This window comes from Penicillium cataractarum, assembly GCF_028827025.1.
Source record: "Penicillium cataractarum strain IBT 29864 chromosome Unknown utg000001l, whole genome shotgun sequence".
Lineage (NCBI taxonomy): Eukaryota > Fungi > Ascomycota > Eurotiomycetes > Eurotiales > Aspergillaceae > Penicillium > Penicillium cataractarum.
Window position 1 is genome coordinate 281,784 of NW_026622737.1, and position 18,887 is coordinate 300,670.

At 50.5% G+C, this 18,887-nt stretch overlaps 8 protein-coding genes across 8 annotated transcripts; 6 read left to right on the plus strand and 2 right to left on the minus strand.

Moving 5' to 3' along the window:
• Positions 1–429: 429 nt before the first annotated feature.
• On the plus strand, positions 430–2,031 carry N7496_000109 (UPF0183 domain protein; the record flags this gene model as incomplete). The annotated part of the gene is made up of 1 exon (XM_056693040.1): positions 430–2,031. The coding sequence occupies one exon, from the start codon at positions 430–432 to the stop codon at positions 2,029–2,031; it is 1,602 nt and encodes a 533-aa protein (XP_056559769.1).
• Positions 2,032–2,347: 316 nt separating this feature from the next.
• N7496_000110 (isoleucine--tRNA ligase ISM1) lies at positions 2,348–5,371 on the plus strand (the record flags this gene model as incomplete). The annotated part of the gene is made up of 1 exon (XM_056693041.1): positions 2,348–5,371. The coding sequence occupies one exon, from the start codon at positions 2,348–2,350 to the stop codon at positions 5,369–5,371; it is 3,024 nt and encodes a 1,007-aa protein (XP_056559770.1).
• Positions 5,372–5,929: 558 nt separating this feature from the next.
• On the plus strand, positions 5,930–7,169 carry N7496_000111 (opsin family protein; the record flags this gene model as incomplete). The annotated part of the gene is made up of 5 exons (XM_056693042.1): positions 5,930–6,078; positions 6,150–6,216; positions 6,340–6,827; positions 6,897–7,031; positions 7,088–7,169. 5 exons carry the CDS (start codon positions 5,930–5,932, stop codon positions 7,167–7,169), a joined length of 921 nt encoding a protein of 306 aa, XP_056559771.1.
• Positions 7,170–7,566: 397 nt separating this feature from the next.
• N7496_000112 (uncharacterized protein) lies at positions 7,567–9,034 on the minus strand (the record flags this gene model as incomplete). Its single annotated transcript, XM_056693043.1, has 3 exons — positions 7,567–8,018; positions 8,075–8,833; positions 8,932–9,034. 3 exons carry the CDS (start codon positions 9,032–9,034, stop codon positions 7,567–7,569), a joined length of 1,314 nt encoding a protein of 437 aa, XP_056559772.1.
• A 905-nt stretch (positions 9,035–9,939) lies between these two features.
• Positions 9,940–11,035, minus strand: N7496_000113 (40S ribosomal protein uS5; the record flags this gene model as incomplete). The annotated part of the gene is made up of 3 exons (XM_056693044.1): positions 9,940–10,197; positions 10,301–10,558; positions 10,772–11,035. 3 exons carry the CDS (start codon positions 11,033–11,035, stop codon positions 9,940–9,942), a joined length of 780 nt encoding a protein of 259 aa, XP_056559773.1.
• Positions 11,036–11,890: 855 nt separating this feature from the next.
• On the plus strand, positions 11,891–12,693 carry N7496_000114 (Mpv17/PMP22 family protein; the record flags this gene model as incomplete). Its single annotated transcript, XM_056693045.1, has 5 exons — positions 11,891–11,901; positions 11,977–12,031; positions 12,118–12,223; positions 12,287–12,592; positions 12,650–12,693. The coding sequence occupies 5 exons, from the start codon at positions 11,891–11,893 to the stop codon at positions 12,691–12,693; spliced, it is 522 nt and encodes a 173-aa protein (XP_056559774.1).
• Positions 12,694–13,402: 709 nt separating this feature from the next.
• N7496_000115 (eukaryotic translation initiation factor 4E) lies at positions 13,403–14,273 on the plus strand (the record flags this gene model as incomplete). The annotated part of the gene is made up of 3 exons (XM_056693046.1): positions 13,403–13,576; positions 13,635–13,706; positions 13,806–14,273. 3 exons carry the CDS (start codon positions 13,403–13,405, stop codon positions 14,271–14,273), a joined length of 714 nt encoding a protein of 237 aa, XP_056559775.1.
• Positions 14,274–15,707: 1,434 nt separating this feature from the next.
• xanG (cytochrome P450 monooxygenase xanG) lies at positions 15,708–17,356 on the plus strand (the record flags this gene model as incomplete). Its single annotated transcript, XM_056693047.1, has 3 exons — positions 15,708–16,739; positions 16,804–17,214; positions 17,282–17,356. 3 exons carry the CDS (start codon positions 15,708–15,710, stop codon positions 17,354–17,356), a joined length of 1,518 nt encoding a protein of 505 aa, XP_056559776.1.
• Between the last annotated feature and the right edge of the window lie 1,531 nt (positions 17,357–18,887).

An 18,887-nucleotide genomic window follows, 5' to 3' on the forward strand; every position in this document is an offset into this window, starting at 1 on the left:
ATGCGGGCGGATGGATCCCTTTGGGCAAAACATAAACAAACCCCACGTGACCGTCCCGTCTTGGACGCCGCCCCATCCAGTACAAGCACTCACCTTGACAAGCAAAACCGCTTTCTTTAATTTTGAATTACGCAGATAAACAACTTTTTTATTTATAGGTTGAGACTATAAAGGTATTCGGATTTTTGCCTCAATATTGGTACTTTCTATTTGACATTGATTATACACTCCGTCTGAAGAGTGCTGGTCAGTTGCGATAAGCTGATAAAGCGATGATCACACGTGACCTCCCCTCAGTCATGCTCCCCTCTCACATGACTGGCGTCATCGCATATCCCCCGCGGGCTTCTTATCGGTGACTCCCTTACTTTGTCTCCTCCTTTCATCTGGCCCCTCGATGATTTGGAGAACAAGCGCACTGCAGCCACGATGACCGCCCGATCGGCACCGGTTCAGATTTTCCCAGGCAAGGGCCTAGGCTTCATCAGCATGTTTCCCTCCCCCAAGTCCTTGACCTATAAGGCTGTGGACAAGGTAGCTAATCGTTGCGCAGCACTCGGTGCCTCTCTACACAACGTCCTGACTCGCGTCAAGTCTCACCCCCAAACATACCCCGAGATCGACCTAGCATATTCCTCGACGGACCCTCTTCGCAACCCTGTCATCTTGAAGTTGCCTGCCAACGGCTTGCGATTACGGTTCGACGGACCCGACCAGAGATTACGTTTGATCGAGGTGTTAGACTTCTCGCGGAGCAGTTTGGTATATAAGAATCAGGATGTGCTGAAGGGGGCTAAGTCGACCGAAGCGTCCTCCACCACCTCTCAAGGTCCCGGCTTTCGGCATGTCTACAACCGCCTCTTCGGGCCCTCCTATCCAGGCGAATACATCGAGCCAGCCGAGAATCAGTCACAATACGGCACATATGTACTATCATACCCAGGTGTATCGTTCTCATTCCCTCTTCAACATTCCGCATGGTCCGACTCGTGTGACTTTGTAGCACTACTTTCATCCTCCGCTGCACTGCCAGCAACATCCATGGCCATTTTCCAAGGGTCTTCATGGCCCGAGGTTCGCGCCAAGTTGTTCACTCAGCAGCCCCAGTATCCGCGCTCCTCTGCCGTGGTCAGCAAGACTCGCGACGCATTTGCTGACGAAGTCGAAGAGTTCCATATTCTGGGTGCCGGGAGGTTAGAAGTAGAGCGACGGAATAATCCACCAGCACAGATCATCCTGGGGGAGACCACCCCTCAGGATATGATTGCCGAGTTCGGTCCTCCCGATGCCATCTACCGTAAACATGACCGGCGGATATCGATCCACCGCGCAACGGGCAGTGGTGGCACGGGGGATCCTCTGCATATGAGTCCATCGCCTGGGACAGGAATCGAGATTCCAGATACTGACCACTCCTCCAATAACAGCGTAACTGATGACTCGGATGAGGAAATATCTCCAAATAGCATCAGTGATCCAACCTCACTGCCTGCCGAATGTTTCTTCAACTACTTTCATCATGGATTCGATGCATTCATTTCTTATCCAACAACCCCAGGGCCTGCATTCCCTCAATCAGGGATTCCAGAGCCCTCTTCTCAGCCTTCTCTACCACAACTGACCGTAACGAAGATCATTTTGCATGGAAATGTACCAGGATCATACCCGTTCAACCGTCATCGTCGCAGTCGGTGGACCATACACCTTGACCAGTCCGATGACGGTTTAACCTCCGAGTCCTCCTACGATGACATTTCTAAGCGATTGCACGATGTTTGGAAGGGCTCGAATGCCAGCCCGGAAGAGCAGCGAGTCATGCAACGGCCAATGGTTCTGAACCGCGGCTGGGGTGACAGTCCTGAGAGCAGTGTCGAGTTCCTCGGTGGGTGGGAAGAGACCACAGCCCGAGGACAGCGAAACGGCCCCGACGGACATGATGGCGGACTAGGCAATACTGAACTCTTTGGGTTTCCAGGGTTGTTGTTCGAGGTATTGAAGAACGGCGCGGTGAGCTGCCTCACGGTTTATTAGCCGAGTCCTTCGGTATGCAATCACTTTTGGCGTTGGGATAGGATATGACATTTTTTTTTACATTGAAGACGCAATTGAGGATGCGACCATGAGCTATGAATTTTAGGGTTTCTCTTTAGGAAGTTTGTAAACATCTAAGATCGCATGTAACATCCCGTTTCTAGAATACCAATCTTTCATGCCAGTTGTATTGCAGTTCCTTGTAACATTCGTCATTACCCGTAAATCCCCCAATCCCCATCTCGACCGAACCTCCGCGCGATTCTTCGCATCTCCCGTAACGACTTCAAACTTCCAAAGGGGAGATGCAGGGAGGATGCACAAACAGGCGCGGTTACTCCCGAAGTCCTGGACGTCGACTCTAAAACTCCCCAAGTCGACGTTCCCCCCGCGAGTGTCGCCGGCCGACCAGACAAAATACCTAAAGCGATCCACCGATGAGCTCTACGCCTGGCAGCGCCGCGAACGACCGGCCAATAAACCCTTCGTCCTCCACGATGGACCGCCCTACGCGAACGGCGAATTGCATATTGGACATGCGCTCAATAAAATTCTAAAAGATATCATCAACCGGGTACAATTGGGTCGGGGTAAACAAGTTCGGTATGTGCCGGGCTGGGACTGCCATGGCTTGCCAATTGAGCTCAAGGCCCTCCAGGGTCTACGTGATATGGGAGTCATGGATGGATCAGTTAGTCCGGCTGTGATCCGCAAGTCTGCGCGCCAGCTGGCTCGACAGACTGTCAAGGAGCAGATGAAAGGCTTCCGCGGATTTGGAGTCATGGCCGACTGGGAGAACCATTGGAAGACGATGGACAGACAGTTCGAGATGCGTCAACTAGGGATCTTCCGAGAGATGGTTGACCATGGCCTCATCTATCGCAAGTTCAAGCCTGTCTACTGGTCGCCTTCTACCGGCACTGCACTGGCAGAGGCTGAGTTGGAGTACAAGGATGACCACGTTTCCACCGCGGCTCTAGTCAAGTTCCCACTCGTGAATATCCCATCACACCTATCTGCGGACCCCTTACTCAAGTCGGATGGTGTGAGTGCTGTGATCTGGACTACTACACCCTGGACCCTGCCTGCCAATGCCGCTATTGCCGTGAACAAAGAACTGGAGTACGTGATTGTACAGTCCGAGACCCATGGCAACCTGCTGGTCGCCCAATCTCGGTTCGAATATCTTGAGAGCATGCTCAAGGAGGAGCTCTCCGTCATTGTACCCTCGATCCTAGGCTCCGAGCTGGCTGAAAAGACGACCTACCGGCCTATCCTCAAGGGCGCCGACGCTGATCCTCAGCCAATCATCGCCGCAGACTTTGTCACCGCGGATTCTGGCTCTGGACTGGTTCACTGCGCACCTGGCCACGGTATGGATGACTATGAAGCCTGTCTCGCTCGCGGTATTCCGGTCTTTGCCCCCGTCAACGACGAAGGTCGGTTCACGGAGAAAGCCATGCCGCATGACCCCTCTCGTCTCGCTGGCAAGCCAGTGTTGGGAGAAGGTAATGACCTTGTACTGGCATATGTTAACTCCCACGGTTATCTCCTCGCGCATCACAAATATGAGCACAAGTACCCTTACGACTGGCGGTCCAAGCAGCCGATTATTATTCGTGCCACCGAGCAATGGTTCGCCGATGTGGCTGATATCCGCAGCAGCGCGCTCAAGGCCCTGGAGGATGTTCGATTTGTTCCGGAAGCTGGCAAGCATCGATTGAATACCTTTGTCAAGAACCGCAGCGAATGGTGTATCTCGCGACAGCGTGCCTGGGGTGTGCCTATCCCTGCCATCTATCATCGGACCACCGGTGAAGCTGTCTTGACCAAGGAAAGCGTGTCCCATATCATGAAAACTATTGAAGAGCGTGGTATCGATGCTTGGTGGACTGACGATGCTGACGACGCCGCTTGGGTGCTCCCCTCTCTGCGGGATGACTCGGCCGGTTACCGACGAGGCACTGATACGATGGATGTGTGGTTCGACAGCGGTACCAGCTGGGCGGAGATTGATGTCCCTCTTGAAGGCCGCAGTCATATTGCTGACGTCTACCTGGAAGGATCCGACCAACACCGTGGCTGGTTCCAGTCCGGTCTTCTCACATACATTTCTCATCAGGTCGCCTCGGGTCAGAGCGATGCCACTCGCGCTCCTTTCCGCAATCTCATCACACATGGATTCACTCTTGATGAAAATGGACGTAAGATGAGCAAGTCTATCGGTAATACTATTGCACCTCAGACCATCATGGATGGAACTCTGCTGCCCCCTCTCAAGCCACGAAAGGGTAAGGGAAAGAAGCAGCCAGAGAACCAAGCGCCAACGTATGATGCCCTGGGACCCGATGCCATTCGCCTGTGGGCTGCTAGTAGCGACTACACCCACGACGTGGTCATTGGAAAGCAAGTGCTTCAGACTGTTCACACCAGTCTACACAAGTTCCGTGTTACTTTCAAGCTGCTGCTTGGCGCACTGGGCGACTTCCGTTCCGAATGCATTGTCCCGTACGAGCAGTTGCAGCAGGTGGACCGCATCGCGCTGAAGCACCTCTCCGACATGGTTCTTTCCACGCAAAAGGCTTGCGACAATTTCGAGTTCTACAAGGCCGTTGCCACGATGAACCGCTGGGCTAATCTCGAGTTCTCTGCCTTTTACATGGAGGCGATCAAGGACAGACTGTATACTCTGGGCGAGAACAGCACCAGCCGCCGTGCTGCCCAAACCACCTTGTACTACATCTACCACCACCTCCAGGAAGTGCTGGGCCCCATCACTCCTCTCCTTGTGGAGGAAACCTGGGATCATACCCCTGAGGTGATCCGGTCGCAGAGTGAGCACCCGTTGCGACGTATCGCAACCACCCCGGCGACCGAATGGCAGGATCCTGCCCTAAATACCAGTTATCATGAGGTTGTCGCCGTTCACTCAGTCATCAAGAACCTACAGGAGCAGGCCCGCGGGAAGAAGCAACTCGGCTCATCGCTGCAATCGTTCGTGCACCTGGTTCTTCCCCAGACTAGCAGCACGGTCTTCCACCAGTACCTTTCCGAGCTTCCAGACCTATTTGTGGTGTCGTCCGTCACTCTAGCCGACCCCAGCGATGCTCTTCCAGCCGAGATTGCCCAAGCTGAATGGCAGTACGAGGACGACTGCGAACTCCCTGATGGACAAAAGGGGCGAGTGTACGTCTACGCGCCACAAGCCTCCAAGTGCGCCCGTTGCTGGCGGTATGCCATTCCGGAGCCGGTGGCGAACGATGAGATCTGCGATCGATGTGATTTGGTAGTCAGCGAGCTGGAGGCTGCTGCTGATGCGGCTCCATCGCCTGTTGTCTAGGCTTTGAGAGGCTGAAGTTCTGGGGCGTAGGTTGGCTGAATGATGAATTGTGATGATCATCTGTGACGCGAGATTGTCGAGTCTGCTTCTTCTCTTGTATTATACTCCTCTCTAGCTCTTTGCATAATTTCTTTACATACAAAATGTATTATCATTGAATCAGCGATTTAAACCTAGCCACTTGTAGATCATCCACATCCGATCTACAGAACGATCTATAGCCTGTCAGTCATTTCCTGCTGTGTACCATTCCTTGATTCTGCACAACCCAAACCAACCAACAATAAAACATGATTATGACAACTCAACTCCCAGCCACAACTCCTATTAATAATCCCCCGTAACATGAAAATTCAAAGCAACATGTAACCCAATCCGTACGACATTTCCTGCTTCCAGTGGCGATGACGACAGCGTTTCCCCGTCATCTGGAAGCTGGAATCCTGATTTCCGCCTCCTCCGCCTTTATCTTTAAGACAGCTTCGTCTGCTACTTTTCTTTCCTAATTTTCAATCTATTATTATTTCATTCATCTTCAACGGGGTTTAATCATTCAAGATGATGGTTCCTAACGAGTTTGATACCTTTCCCAAGGTTACGGCCACGCTACCAATCACTACGCCGACTTCGGTGGCTCCAATCCCCACGGTGATCCCCGGCGTCCCGCTCTTCCAGGATCTCCATGATACGGGGAAACGTACTCTTTGGTATGAACCCACTCTAATTTATAGATTAACCTGGTATTCTCCACGATCATCTAACTAATCACTCTTCCTAGGGTTGTCACCGTCCTAATGGGCATATCCTCCCTAGTCTTCTACAGTCTCGCCGCCCGCGCCCCACTGGTAAGAAAGCGCCCAGACCCTCTTCCCCAGATTCAAATCTTATCTCAAGCTTAAGCTTAATCTTAAGCCCCAACCCTGACACCCGTTAAAAAATAAATAAAATAAACCACTAACAACCCACAGTCCAAACGAGTCTTCCACACCCTAACATCCCTAACAACAACCCTCTCCTTCATAACCTATCTCGCCCTCTCCACCGGCCAAGGAATAACCTACAAACACGCCCACGTCGTCTTCCACCACAAACACGTCCCCAACAGCACCGACGACTACTACCGCCAAATCCTCTGGCTGCGCTACCTAAACTGGGCCCTCTGCACTCCCCTCCTGCTAACAACGTTCGCCCTAATCTCCGGCCTACCAGGCGGCCATCTGGTCGCGGCGATAGCGGCCAATTTCGTCATGCTAGCCGCGGGCCTGTTGGGTAGCTTTGCGGGGCATACGGGACAGAGATGGGTTTGGTTGACGATTAGCTGTGTGGCTTATTTGGTCATGTTGCATCATGGGGGGTTCCATGCGCAGCGGGCGGTTAGGAATAAGGATGTGCAGACGAGGAGGTTTTTTGGAGCTTTTTCCGGGTTGGGGTTTTGTGCTTTTGGGTTGTTTCCGATGTATGTGTTCCCCCTTTCTTTTTTTTTTCCTGGTGATGTTATGGAGACATTGCTAATCGTATCTACTAGTGCCCTCGCTGCGGGTTCGCTCGCATTGAAGATCACTGTTGATGTCGAGACTGTTCTTTTTGCGATTCAGGATATCTTTACGCAGGGTCTTTTGGGTTATTGGCTTTTGCTGGCACATGACAGTGCCCAGGGAATGTAAGTGACTTATAACTTACAGTTTATGGTTGGTACCATTACTCACGCTGATCCAGTACTCTCTATGTGGACGGTTTCTGGTCCTCGGGCGTTGGAAACGAAGGCGCTATTCGTATTACCGAGGAAGATGGCGCGTAAATTGAATCTCAGGCTGTCAGTACATTGATCTACTGGCAGTCTCGATGCCTTGGGGCTGTATGAGTTGGCTATTTACCAATGGTGGGCTTTGAAAGTCCCATCTACCTTCTTGGATTGAGCTTCCATTCCTTCATCTTGGATTCGTGCTTTCGCCTCTACTCTGAGGCATTGGGAAATTGGACATTTTGTATTAATTGTAGCAGCATGATTCTTTAATTCTCCATTCACTCATTAAAAATACATGCATTAAAAACTGCTGTCGTACTTATCTTAGTAAGTGTCGGGATACAATATCGTAAATCATCGGGTCGTAAGATCATAACCACCTATTAGCAATATGCAAGGGTAGATCAAGCTAGAAGCAATTCGCCGACTACACCATCTTTCCACTCTTCTTTCAGCTGATAAGATGCAAAAGGGCCCGGGTTTCATCGTCAGAGGCGGGGAATGAGCTCTGGTCCACATCCAACCCGCCCTGAATGTCCACCATTTTCAACTCCATCTGCGGATCGCCAGAGACCATCCCGACGGCAACGGGCTCCAACTCAATCTTCCTCGGGTACCGCACGATAACATTCTTCATAGACTGTGGCAGCCAGAATCCGGCGTCGAGACACTGGCCCTTGAATTTGATGCTTTGCAGTCGTTCTGGATCGAACCAATGCACGAAGGGGTCTGCGTCCACAACAAAGCCTGACAGAGTCAAGTGCTTGACACTGATGCGCTGAGATGTCCGGCCCCTAGTCATAGCCAGGATCTTGGCCTTTTCGATACCGTGCTTGTCCAAGTATTCACCACAGCCAATGTCGGGGTTTAACGCCCCGTCGCCGAGGCTTCCACTTGAAGAAGCTACATTAGCGAGGTATCTTCTTTATTTGCGGTAATATAACAACTTACTGGTACACCGGCTCGGCAGAGTGTTTCTTGTCCATCTCCCATCCATCCGTCTTTGATGGCTTTCCACTGTACTCGGTGTATGGTGCTGTCAATCTCCGGCTCTAGCGCCATTTCCAGGGACAAGTCTTCGAGGCCAAGATTCAACCAAGCAGCCTGCCAGATGAATGCTTGATAAGACTGCAACATGCCGGTGATTTTCAGCGAGCGTAACAAACGAAACTGGCACAGTGGCTCCAGCTCAATGATATTCAGGCGGCCGATCTCGTTTATTTCCTCGGTGGAGGGCCAGAACAGGTCCAAGCCTAGGCTCTTCTTCGCCCGGGGGAGATCAGACCAGGTTAAACCACCACAAAAGCCAATGAACGGCTTCTCTGCAGTTGCAAAGTCGTCGACGGGTGGTGTAGGATGGCGAGAAATCGGAGGAGCGGGTGAAGGGGACACTTCACGCGTCTTAACGACGATACCTGGAGGCAGGTCCGGTTGTTTAAATGGCGATAACCGTCCAAGTCGGAGCGCAGAAGGCGTCACGGGAGCCGAGCCACGAGATGTAAACGGGTTCATAGATGATGGCATCAACTTGCGAGGGGAGGGAGATCGTGTACGGCGCTCGTTGGCCTTTAATCGAGACGTCCCCATCGACAGGGACGAGTGACGCCGGAGGCCAGTTTTGCCTGCATCAGACATACTTAGACGACGCTGTCTCTTTGTGGGAGTCTCCTCGGGGACTAGATTGAATGGGAAGCGTTTGGGTAAATCGAGATCCAGTGCTGAAAGAGAGTTAATGGTATTCTTCAGAATTGACGGGACGGGTCACGAATGATAATCCAAGCATGAGTCGTGAACGCATACTAGTGGTTTACCTTACCAATGTCCAGCTCTTGGCTGATTTTGCCCTCGTACTGCTTTGCATCCTGCCAGAAATCCCATCCCATGAGGGTGTGTCTCCAGTGTTCGGGATGCTCCTCCATTGTGGAGGAACGGTGTAGGGTGTGGATTAAACCACCAGTATGGAAGTGAAGTGAGAACTGAGAACTGAGGTTTGGAGATATGGAGAGGAGGGAGAGAAGGAGATGGGAAAAAAGAAGGTACGCTGCAGCACCTGCCTTTCCTCTTTTGGTCGCGGCCTTGGGCATTGACTTTGCACCACGAAACTGGAAGTCTTAGATTCGAATATGACACTATGAACACAATCAAGGTGATATCATGGATAGATTCATGTTGATGACAGCCATGGAGGTAGAGAACAACATCTCCATGCAGACTAAGATGAAACGAAGGAGGTGTAGGAAGATCGTAGGGAAGCACCCAGTCCTCTTTATATGGCTCTGTCTTTGTCTAGAGGAAATCCTAGTTCAACCATTCTTTGATTAAATCCCTTGGTTCTTTCGTTGATCAAGAGGGGTAGCCTCGAGCCATGCATCCCGCCATGTACAGTATACTACTGTAGTATGTATATGAAGGGTATAGATGGAGGCTCATACTCAAGAGGCTGCAAGTATACTCCACCTGCCACCGGCATAAAGCTATGTACTATGTGGGGACACACTAGGTAGATCTCCGTTAAGCCTCAATCGGCTAATTCAAGATCAGAATCGCTGATGGGTACTACAATCTATAAGGCATCCCAAATCACCACGAGAAACCATCAGTTGGACTGGTAGAAAGGCTGAATTTGCTATTTTTGTTAACCCTTTTTCCCGTGATAAATACATCCATCTGGAGCCCGGGGGAATCAACCCGCAAGCCACCCTTTTTTGTGTTTTTTATCCTGCCAGCCCGGGAGAGAGAGAAAGAAGATGGGGAGTTTTGATTGTGGTGGAGGAAAAAGAAGATTTTTGAAACTTTAAATCATGCTAGCATTATTCCCAATAACCTAGTACTTCTTGCCCTGGCGCAGGACGTCACCGAACTCCTCAAGAGGGGAGCGGATGAGCTTGGTCTCCTTCCAGAGGTTGGGGGTGAGGAAGCCGTAGGTGTTGACGACAGCGACGAAGGTGGCCTTGAGGGTGTTCTCGAGGGTCTTGGTGGAGCCGGAAGAGGAGGTGTAGGCGTCCTGGACACCGGCGAGCTGGAGCAGACGCTTGACGGCGGGGGAGGCAACGAGACCGGTACCGCGGGGAGCGGGAATGAGCTGGAAAAACAAAGTCAGTTCCAATTCCTGATCATTTTGCGCATTTCACGCAGATTTCCCGAATTCATTGAAATTCGAAAAGGGGTCCCAGGATTATACATACACGGACAGCGACGGAACCACACTTGCCGGACTGCTTGACGGGCAGAGAGTGAGGCTCACCGAGGTTGGTACCCCAGTAACCGCGGCGGACGGGAAGGACGGCCAGCTTGGCAATGGTGATAGCGGCACGGATGGCAGTGGCGACTTCCTTGGAGGTCTTGATACCGAGACCGATGTGACCCTCGCCGTCACCGATGAGGACGATGGCCTTGAAGCGGGTACGCTGACCGGCACGGGTCTGCTTCTGGACGGGCTTGATCTGTAGGTGGTTGAAGAGAAAGATGTTAGTTACTGGAGTCTCGAATCAATTTTTACGTGTTTCCGTCAATGGTTCAATTGCGCGAAATTTTTGAACGAGGTGTAGCAATTGCACTCGTGCTTGTCGCATGGGCGCAAATCCTTTCCCGTTCAAAATGCGATTGTCCTCCCAATTCCTCCAATGTGTGTTTCGTGATGCCGGTGTCTGTCGTACCTTCATAACCTCATCCTTCAGCTTGGGGAGGAAGAAGTCCACAATCTGGTACTCCTTGATGGGCAGAGAGTGGAGGTAGATCTGCTCCATGCTGGTGATCTTGCCGGCCTTGACGAGACGACCGAGCTTGGTGACGGGCTGCCACTCCTTCTCCTCCTGCTTTCCACCACGGCGGCCACGGCCACGACGACCACGGCCACGGTCACCACCACGGTCGCCGCGCGAACCGAAACCACCACGTCCACGGGGAGCAGCGTCAGCCATGTTGTATGTATGAGCGACAGGTGAGGTTGTCGAAAGGGGGGTCGATGGGGTCGTCGGAGGTTCGATCTGGACGGACTTGTTTGGCCGAAATTTCGGGTGGGCTAAGCGAGGGCGGGCTGGGTTAACTTGAGGTGTGGTGGCAGCCCTAGAAGTAGCCCTAAGCCCTAATGACCGAATTGGGGGAGGAACTTCAAGAATGACGGAGATGGCACGTGCACTTTAGGCTTTCCAGGGGCAGAGTCAGCTGATCGATTCCAGGGCCCCGTCTCGGGTCCAGACAACATGTACATATAAGACTAGTTATTCTACGGTGTACAAAAGGGGATAAATACAGGGGTATATACCTAGATTACTGTTATACTGTAATTATAGTAGAAAATAGTTTCATAAATTATCTCTCTAATCATCAGAGTCAATATTATATTCATCGATATTTGTACTATATACCGAGTATGTACTCTGTACATAGATTCAAGTCTTGCATATATAGAATATAATAGAATATAGAAATAGAAATATAGATATCTCCAAGACGTATCGACTCCTTCTACGCTAGGGCCAGGCATTCGGAGATATCACAAACCGATCAATAAAAAAGAATCACATGAGCCCAAAAAAAGAAATCCAAATCCTGTTTGGGCCTTGCCGCCCCAGGCGGGTGAATTTCCAAGCCGAGCGAACCCCGTCCCAAAAAACTCGTCTCCGCAATTTAAAGATGGAGATCTTTCCCCCCTCCGACAAGTTTGAACCTGCCCGCAACCCTCTGACGTCTTTTCTTCTTTCCCACCGAATTGACTCGCTTTCTCGTCCTTCTTCCATTTATTCCTCCCATCTCTCTACACACAGTCAAACACCATGTTGCGCTGGTAAGCTCCTTATCTCTCTCCTCCTTGCCTTGACCTTGGCCGCGGGAAACAATAGCTCACCGATTTGATTTACAGGTACCAGAGCAAGTTGGCCAAGAACCCTATCCTCACAGCCAGCATCACGAGCGCCGTATGATCCTCCATTCCCTACACTTCCTCCAGCTCCGTCCTTTTCCAATTCGAATCAATGCGCTCCGATCTAACTCCCATACGCAGGTGTTGTTTGGTAGCGGCGATGTCCTAGCTCAGCAGGCCGTTGACCGGAGAGGTCTGGAGAAGCACGACTTTGCTCGCACCGGGCGCATGGCTCTCTACGGTGGAGGTACGACTGGAATTCCTGAAGATCGCCCTAAATACTAGTCGCTAATCATTCCTCTTTCTCTAGCTGTCTTCGGTCCCGTCGCCACTACTTGGTTCGGTATCCTCCAACGCCACGTCGTCCTCAAGGGCACCGCGACCACCACCGTCGCTCGCGTCGCGGCCGATCAGATGTTCTTCGCGCCCATTCAACTGACCTGCTTCCTATCCTCGATGGCCATAATGGAGGGTAGTGACCCGATTGAGAAGTGGAAGACTGCCTTTGCGCCCGCGTACAAGGCCAATCTGATGGTCTGGCCGTTTGTCCAGGGTGCCAACTTTGCCTTTGTGCCCCTGGAGCTCCGTGTGTTGGTGGTTAACATTGTCAGCTTGGGTAGGTGTTTACTCGAGAACCTACGATTTGACGATTGAAGTGCTAACCTCTCTGCAGGGTGGAACTGCTTCCTTAGCTTGATGAACAGCGGCGAGGAATAAACGGGTCAACTGGAGGGATTTGAACAAAGAAAAACGATCTTGCGTGTCCTCGATCTTCTACTGCATTTGTCTATTATTTTCATTTTGGCGATACCATCGGCATTTACTATAGAGGGATTCCACGGTCGCTATTTTGGGGGTGTTTTTTTTTATCAGGGCTATATACACTGCTTTTGGGTTATGTACTACAAGGGGCATTCTGCTTTTATGGGCTTTGGGACTTGGAATTTTTCTAGCGAGTCATGAGAGAAATTAAACTGGATAATTTGAATAGACTCGAAAAAAGAGAAAGAGTATCTAAATGCAAGACAAGTACTAGTCGTTCAAGAGTATTCACCCCATTCACTACTGCTCCTACTGTTAGGGCTCCCGCGGCCCGACCCAAAGAGGCAAAGCAGTTTTTGCGTTGCCGCATCTCGAACTTCAAAACTTCCACCGCGGGACCTTTTCGTTTGTCGCCGCCCACTCCACGCTCCACCACCCTCTCTGCCTGGAGCAGATTCTATATCACCTTCCGACTTAAGCTCTCGCTTTCTGATCGGTGCTCTCTCTCTCTTCCCGTCCTTGTCGCATCTCGGTCAACTCTCGCCGATTTCTTGCGCCTTCCGGACCCGAAAATCTTCCCCTCCGCAGTCAAGCCTCGAGCCTCCCGCCTCCCTTTAAATCTTTCCCTCTCTCACGCTCTCCTCTCCAACCAACATCACCCACCATGGCGGACGTCGCAGAGAATGGTCACGCCGTGACCGATGAGAATGCCGCCCCCGCAGTCGCTGCCTCGTCCGATGAGGCGATCACCGTTTTCCACAACCCCGAGAACTTCAACGTCAAGCACCCGCTCATGCACGAGTGGACCCTCTGGTTCACCAAGCCTCCCTCCGGAAAGGTAAGATTCGCTGAGTCTAAGGGCCAACAGAATCAAGTACTGATTGTATCTCATCTAGGGCGATAACTGGAATGATCTGCTGAAGGAGGTCGTCACATTCAGCTCCGTCGAGGAATTCTGGGGCATCTACGTATGTGCTATTACCCCCCCCCCCCCCCCCCCCGATCGGACACTTCGCCATGAACGTCCAAGACTGCTCTACATATACTAATCGGGTTTCATCGTTTAGAACAACATCACGCCAACCTCCGAGCTGGGCCTCAAGGCCGACTACCACCTCTTCAAGAAGGGCGTACGACCGGAGTGGGAGGACCCCCAGAACAAGCACGGTGGCAAGTGGTCATACCAATTCAAGGACAAGCGGTCCGTCCCCATTGACGACCTGTGGCTGCACGCCCAACTTTCCGCCATCGGCGAGACCCTCGAGGGCGACGGCGACAACGAGGTCATGGGTGTGGTCGTGAACGTGCGCAAGGGCTTCTACCGTATCGGTCTGTGGACCCGCACCGTTGGCAAGAGTATCCCTGGTGACAAGGCTACTCGCACGCCCGCCCAGGGTAAGGAGGTACTGGAGTCGATCGGTCATCGGTTCAAGGACGTACTCCGTCTTAAGGAGGCGGATGTCGTCGAGTTCTCCGGTCACACCGATAGCGCACACAGCGGCAGCACCCGTGCCAAGGCCAAGTACACCGTTTAAAAGCGTTGACCTTTTGGAACTTCTTTTCATTTTCTTTTTTTTCGGAGGTCCGCTTTCCCTTATTGCCAATACCCAGGGATGGAAAAGGGGGAAAGCGGAGGGGGTGGAGATGGAACTGCAGATGAAGATAGAGACTTTATGATGAAGGGAGAGAGACTTACAGATGGGGGGATATTCAGGAGAAACCGTGGGCGTTTTTTGCCGGGGATGCAAGCAAAAGTTGATGATTCCCAGTCTCTCTTAGCCCTGCTGCATTTTTTCTGCAGTAACGACCTGATTCCTTGCGACGTGTATCTTACTCTACCAAACGCATTTATGAGACATATGTCGTGACTGTTATTTTCATTCTTGTAGAGTATAGCTTCTAACGTACCGAGGGGGGCTTAGTAGTATATCTAAATCAGCGCCGAAAAGCGCAATATAGCGCGGCCCGGGTATGACGGATCGGGCGAGATTTTTAGTCAACCCCAACCCATTAGGTATAACTACGGTAGCTAGACGCACTTTATACCTATGCAAGAGCGGAGCATAGCTTGAAATACTAAAGAATACACCCATGAGCTCGTTCAAGGGTATAACAATTTATGGCTGGAAACGTGGAGCTATCTATGATATATTTCTGGCATGTCGGAGGCCACGAGTTGACGATATATATCTGACCGGGATAAGAGACAAGATGTTTGAAATCGGGATAATTTATTGTCGGGCAATTGTCAGATTGGTATTTTCTTTCAGGACCCTCTTTTTGAATTTTGAGTCGGAGAATATTTGCTGTAGAGACTCGATGCTTGTGTGTAAGGGATAAGAGGGCGAGGAAGCTAGCTATGCGCAGAGAACACAAGCGTATCATTACCTATTCAAAGACAAGACTCTGAATTTGATTATCCGACAACTCAAATTCTATAGTCGGGAATTTCGCAAATCTCATTCTGAAGAGGACGCTCCTCACAATTGAATCTCCGAGTCTATACCATATGCCTACTAGAAAACAGTACCGTCTCATCGGACAACACACCTCCAACCCCAGCAGCTTCAATGAGCCAATCACTCAAGTATACTCTGACAATAAGCCTATTCAAAGAGTTACACAAACGGATACTCAGCTGCACGCAGTGCACCGTCAGCATATCTCCTACCTAGGATAAGGCCCGAGGTTTGTACTCCCATTCCTCCCCGTTTAGCACTGTGATTCATCGATTTGCAGCGGAGGTAGTCAGCAAAGTCACCGTGGTGTATTAGTAGTTTTGGTGGAGTCTGATCCTAGGTTATACTTAAGAGATGTGTCCTGGCAATAGCCGGGGTATATTGGTCTTTACAGTCGACCATTTTACAAACTTGATAGCGCGCTAGGGAGTTGCCACATTTTAGAGAAGGTCTCCAGCTTTGATGGTACCTTTTATACCCATTTCATTGCAAATAGGTGTATTCAATACGATGGAATGGTTCCCAGAGCTCAACAGCGTGCGCCTCACTCTCGCCATCCTCCTCACCCTCCTCCTCATCCTATACTGGTACACCCGGATCCCAAACACCATGCCCAAAAACATCCCCACGGTACCAATCTACATCTCCCTCCTCGGTCTCTGGAGCGACATGGGCCAAGACAAAACCTACGACCGATGGCTTCGGCAACCTCTTGAAAAATACGGCGCCGTGAAGATCTGGTTCGCTGGACGCTGGAACGTGCTCGCCACGCGGCCGCAGTTCCTGGTGGACATGTTCCGACACGAAGACGTGTACGCCAAGGCGGGGAGTCAGAAGAAGATCCCCTGGAGTGTTATTGCGGCGTTGGTGGGGGATAATATTATTAATAGCCATGGGGAGACATGGAGGTTGTTTACGGCTATTATGAAACCTGGGTTGCAGAGGAGGATTACAGAGTCGGGGCCTTTGCTGGAGAAGTCGAGGAAGTTTGTGGATGTTCTGTTAGAAGAACAGTGGAGGATTGGAGGTGAGAAAGGGTTCCTTGTGAATCCGATTATTCAACGGTGGGCGTTGAGTTGTATGGGGATTTGTTTTATGGGTGTCGATCTTGAGGTATACACACCCACTGTCATTGTCATGGGTGGTTACCCTGCTAATAACCTTACCCAGGCTTTAGAAAGACCAGGCCAACGCCTCGAAGAACTCCAATCAATCATCAAAAAGACCCTCTTCAAACCGCTCTTCTTCAACTTCCCCGATCTCGATCGATACCCATTCATCTTCCGCCAACGAAAGATAGCATTCGCCATCATGCAAGAATTCGGTGACCTCCTCTGCAAAACAGTCCGCCAACGCCCACACCAGGAAACTAAATCCCCCGACGGCGACCAAGTAGTCGACTACCTCGACCGAGCCCTCAAAGAAGGACGCATCACGGAAGAGCAATACCGCGCAAACATCAAAGTAACCTTCCTCACCGCACACGAAAACGCCCAACAACTCCTCAACTCTACATTCTGGGTCCTAGGCACGAACACATCCGTACAAGAAAAACTACGAGCCGAGATCCTCGCAACGCATGACACAAACCCCTCAACAGACCTAGTCAACTCCCTCCCATACTTATTCGCCGTCATCCTCGAACTACTCCGTTTATACCCCCCGTCTCACAACTAATCAACCGCGTAACGACCTCTACCTCCGTGCTCGGCGGGGAAATCTCCATTCCAATCATACATGGGTAGGATGGAATGCCTTTGGCGTACACACAGATCCGAATATATGGGGAGACAATGCGAGAGAATTCCTCCCTGAACGATGGGGCAGTGATGTAAAGAGTATCCAGAGTGCGATGCGTAGGAAAACGACGCAGTGTCATTTTATTGCGTTTAATGCGCATTCGCGGAAGTGTCTGGGTCAGGGGTTTGCCGTGTTGCAGATGAAGATTTTGTTGTTTGAGATGGTGAGGAGGATTGAGTGGATTGTTGATCCGGGGTATGAGTTGAAATTGACTTCGGTGAGTGCATTGGTTCTTTGAGAGGTTTGTGTGGAGGGTCGGTTTGACTGATTTGGGCTTCTCATAGGGTGGGATTATGGCTCCGTTGGGACTTCGTGCTATTGTGAGGGAGAGGGGGGAAGTGTGTTTGAGTGAGGGTTGAATTGATCGTGGTAGGTACTTAATCGAGGGCATGTTGGAAGGGAGCGTAGACCTGGGGATATAGGGTATTCTTGAACTAGAAGCAAGAATGGTAAAGTAGTTAAAGATGCATATAACCAAATGATCCCCTTATCCGAAGTTGAATCCCGTCCACACCATAGTCGACACCAACGCCTGTATGGCCCATGGCATTCTCAGTCTGCATGGGGGATTCCTGCTATGTCGCAGGGAATTGGATAGAGTGACCGTGACCACTTATCACTGGCCTTGACGGTCCAGAGGATTGTTCCAGAGTCAATGCTCCCAGAGTCGAGACGGGTTAGTATAAATTAATCATCAACGACTATAACAATACAGACGATAGAGGTCTCTGAAGAAGAATAGGAAGTAAGTTCCTACTGGCCCCCAGAGAAGAGGCTGAATGTGGACTCTCCTTTGCCGCCTAGCCACTACAGTCCTACTGCCGAGACAGCATCGGTACTCGCCGCAGGCCGGAGGAGTCAGTCTTTTTGGAGAAAGCCCGATGACGGAGGCTGGCCTCCGATTTCCTTCCAATGACTTGTTCTTATTTTTGAGTCGTGATGGGTCATTCCAGTCATCATAATGTGAAGGCCGATGTCGTTGACCCTGGCAGGAGGCTAATTAGGTTAGCCATTCACAAACCTTATATTCGCTATGCAAAGACATAACCAATTCTCTAAAAGAGACAGGCCAGCATTCGAATCTCTTGTTCGTATAAATCTAATAGATACTAGAGTATAAATCTCCATATAATAACGATAAAAACCTTTATTAACTCAGTGAAGGAAGTCTTAACACTCCAATTTTTGCTCGAGTATCTACTTGAGACGGAATGTAGGCATAGTTATAGGAAACGGGTTACTCATAATGCAATCCTGCCCTTTCTTCTGAGCAAAAAGATTGGCATCGCCTAGTACTCAAGTAATGGAATGTCCTAAGAAGATTAAGTAAAAAAGATTGAGCGACGCAGGGATCGAACCTGCAATCTCTTGAGCCGAAATCAAGCGCCTTACCATTAGGCCAGCCGCCCATATTATTAGTCATCTTTCCTAGTTTTAGTCAATATATTCAAATTACTCTAAGTTCTAACTTTCCACTATTAAGAAGATCAATAGAAAAGACCTGAAGATCTAAATCATAAAGAACATAAAAGTCAGAGATACCTTAATCTATGAACTACTATTAATATATGACTCTTTACCCTTAAATTCCTCTCACTTTCCGCTCATTCGTTATTGAGCCATCCTTCCTTACTCCTAGCCTTAACGCCAAGTATCCGAACCACTTTGAAGGTAATTAGATTAGGTTGATTATTTTAAGAAAAATAGGAGAGGCGGTATATGGCCAATTTCTGTCTATTGTATCTACAGGGCGGCTGGCCTAATGGTAAGGCGCTTGATTTCGGCTCAAGAGATTGCAGGTTCGATCCCTGCGTCGCTCAATCTTTTTATTTGTCTTATAATTTTCGCCTCGCTTTTTGTGCCCACGGCCTCTTTGTCAGCCATACTGTC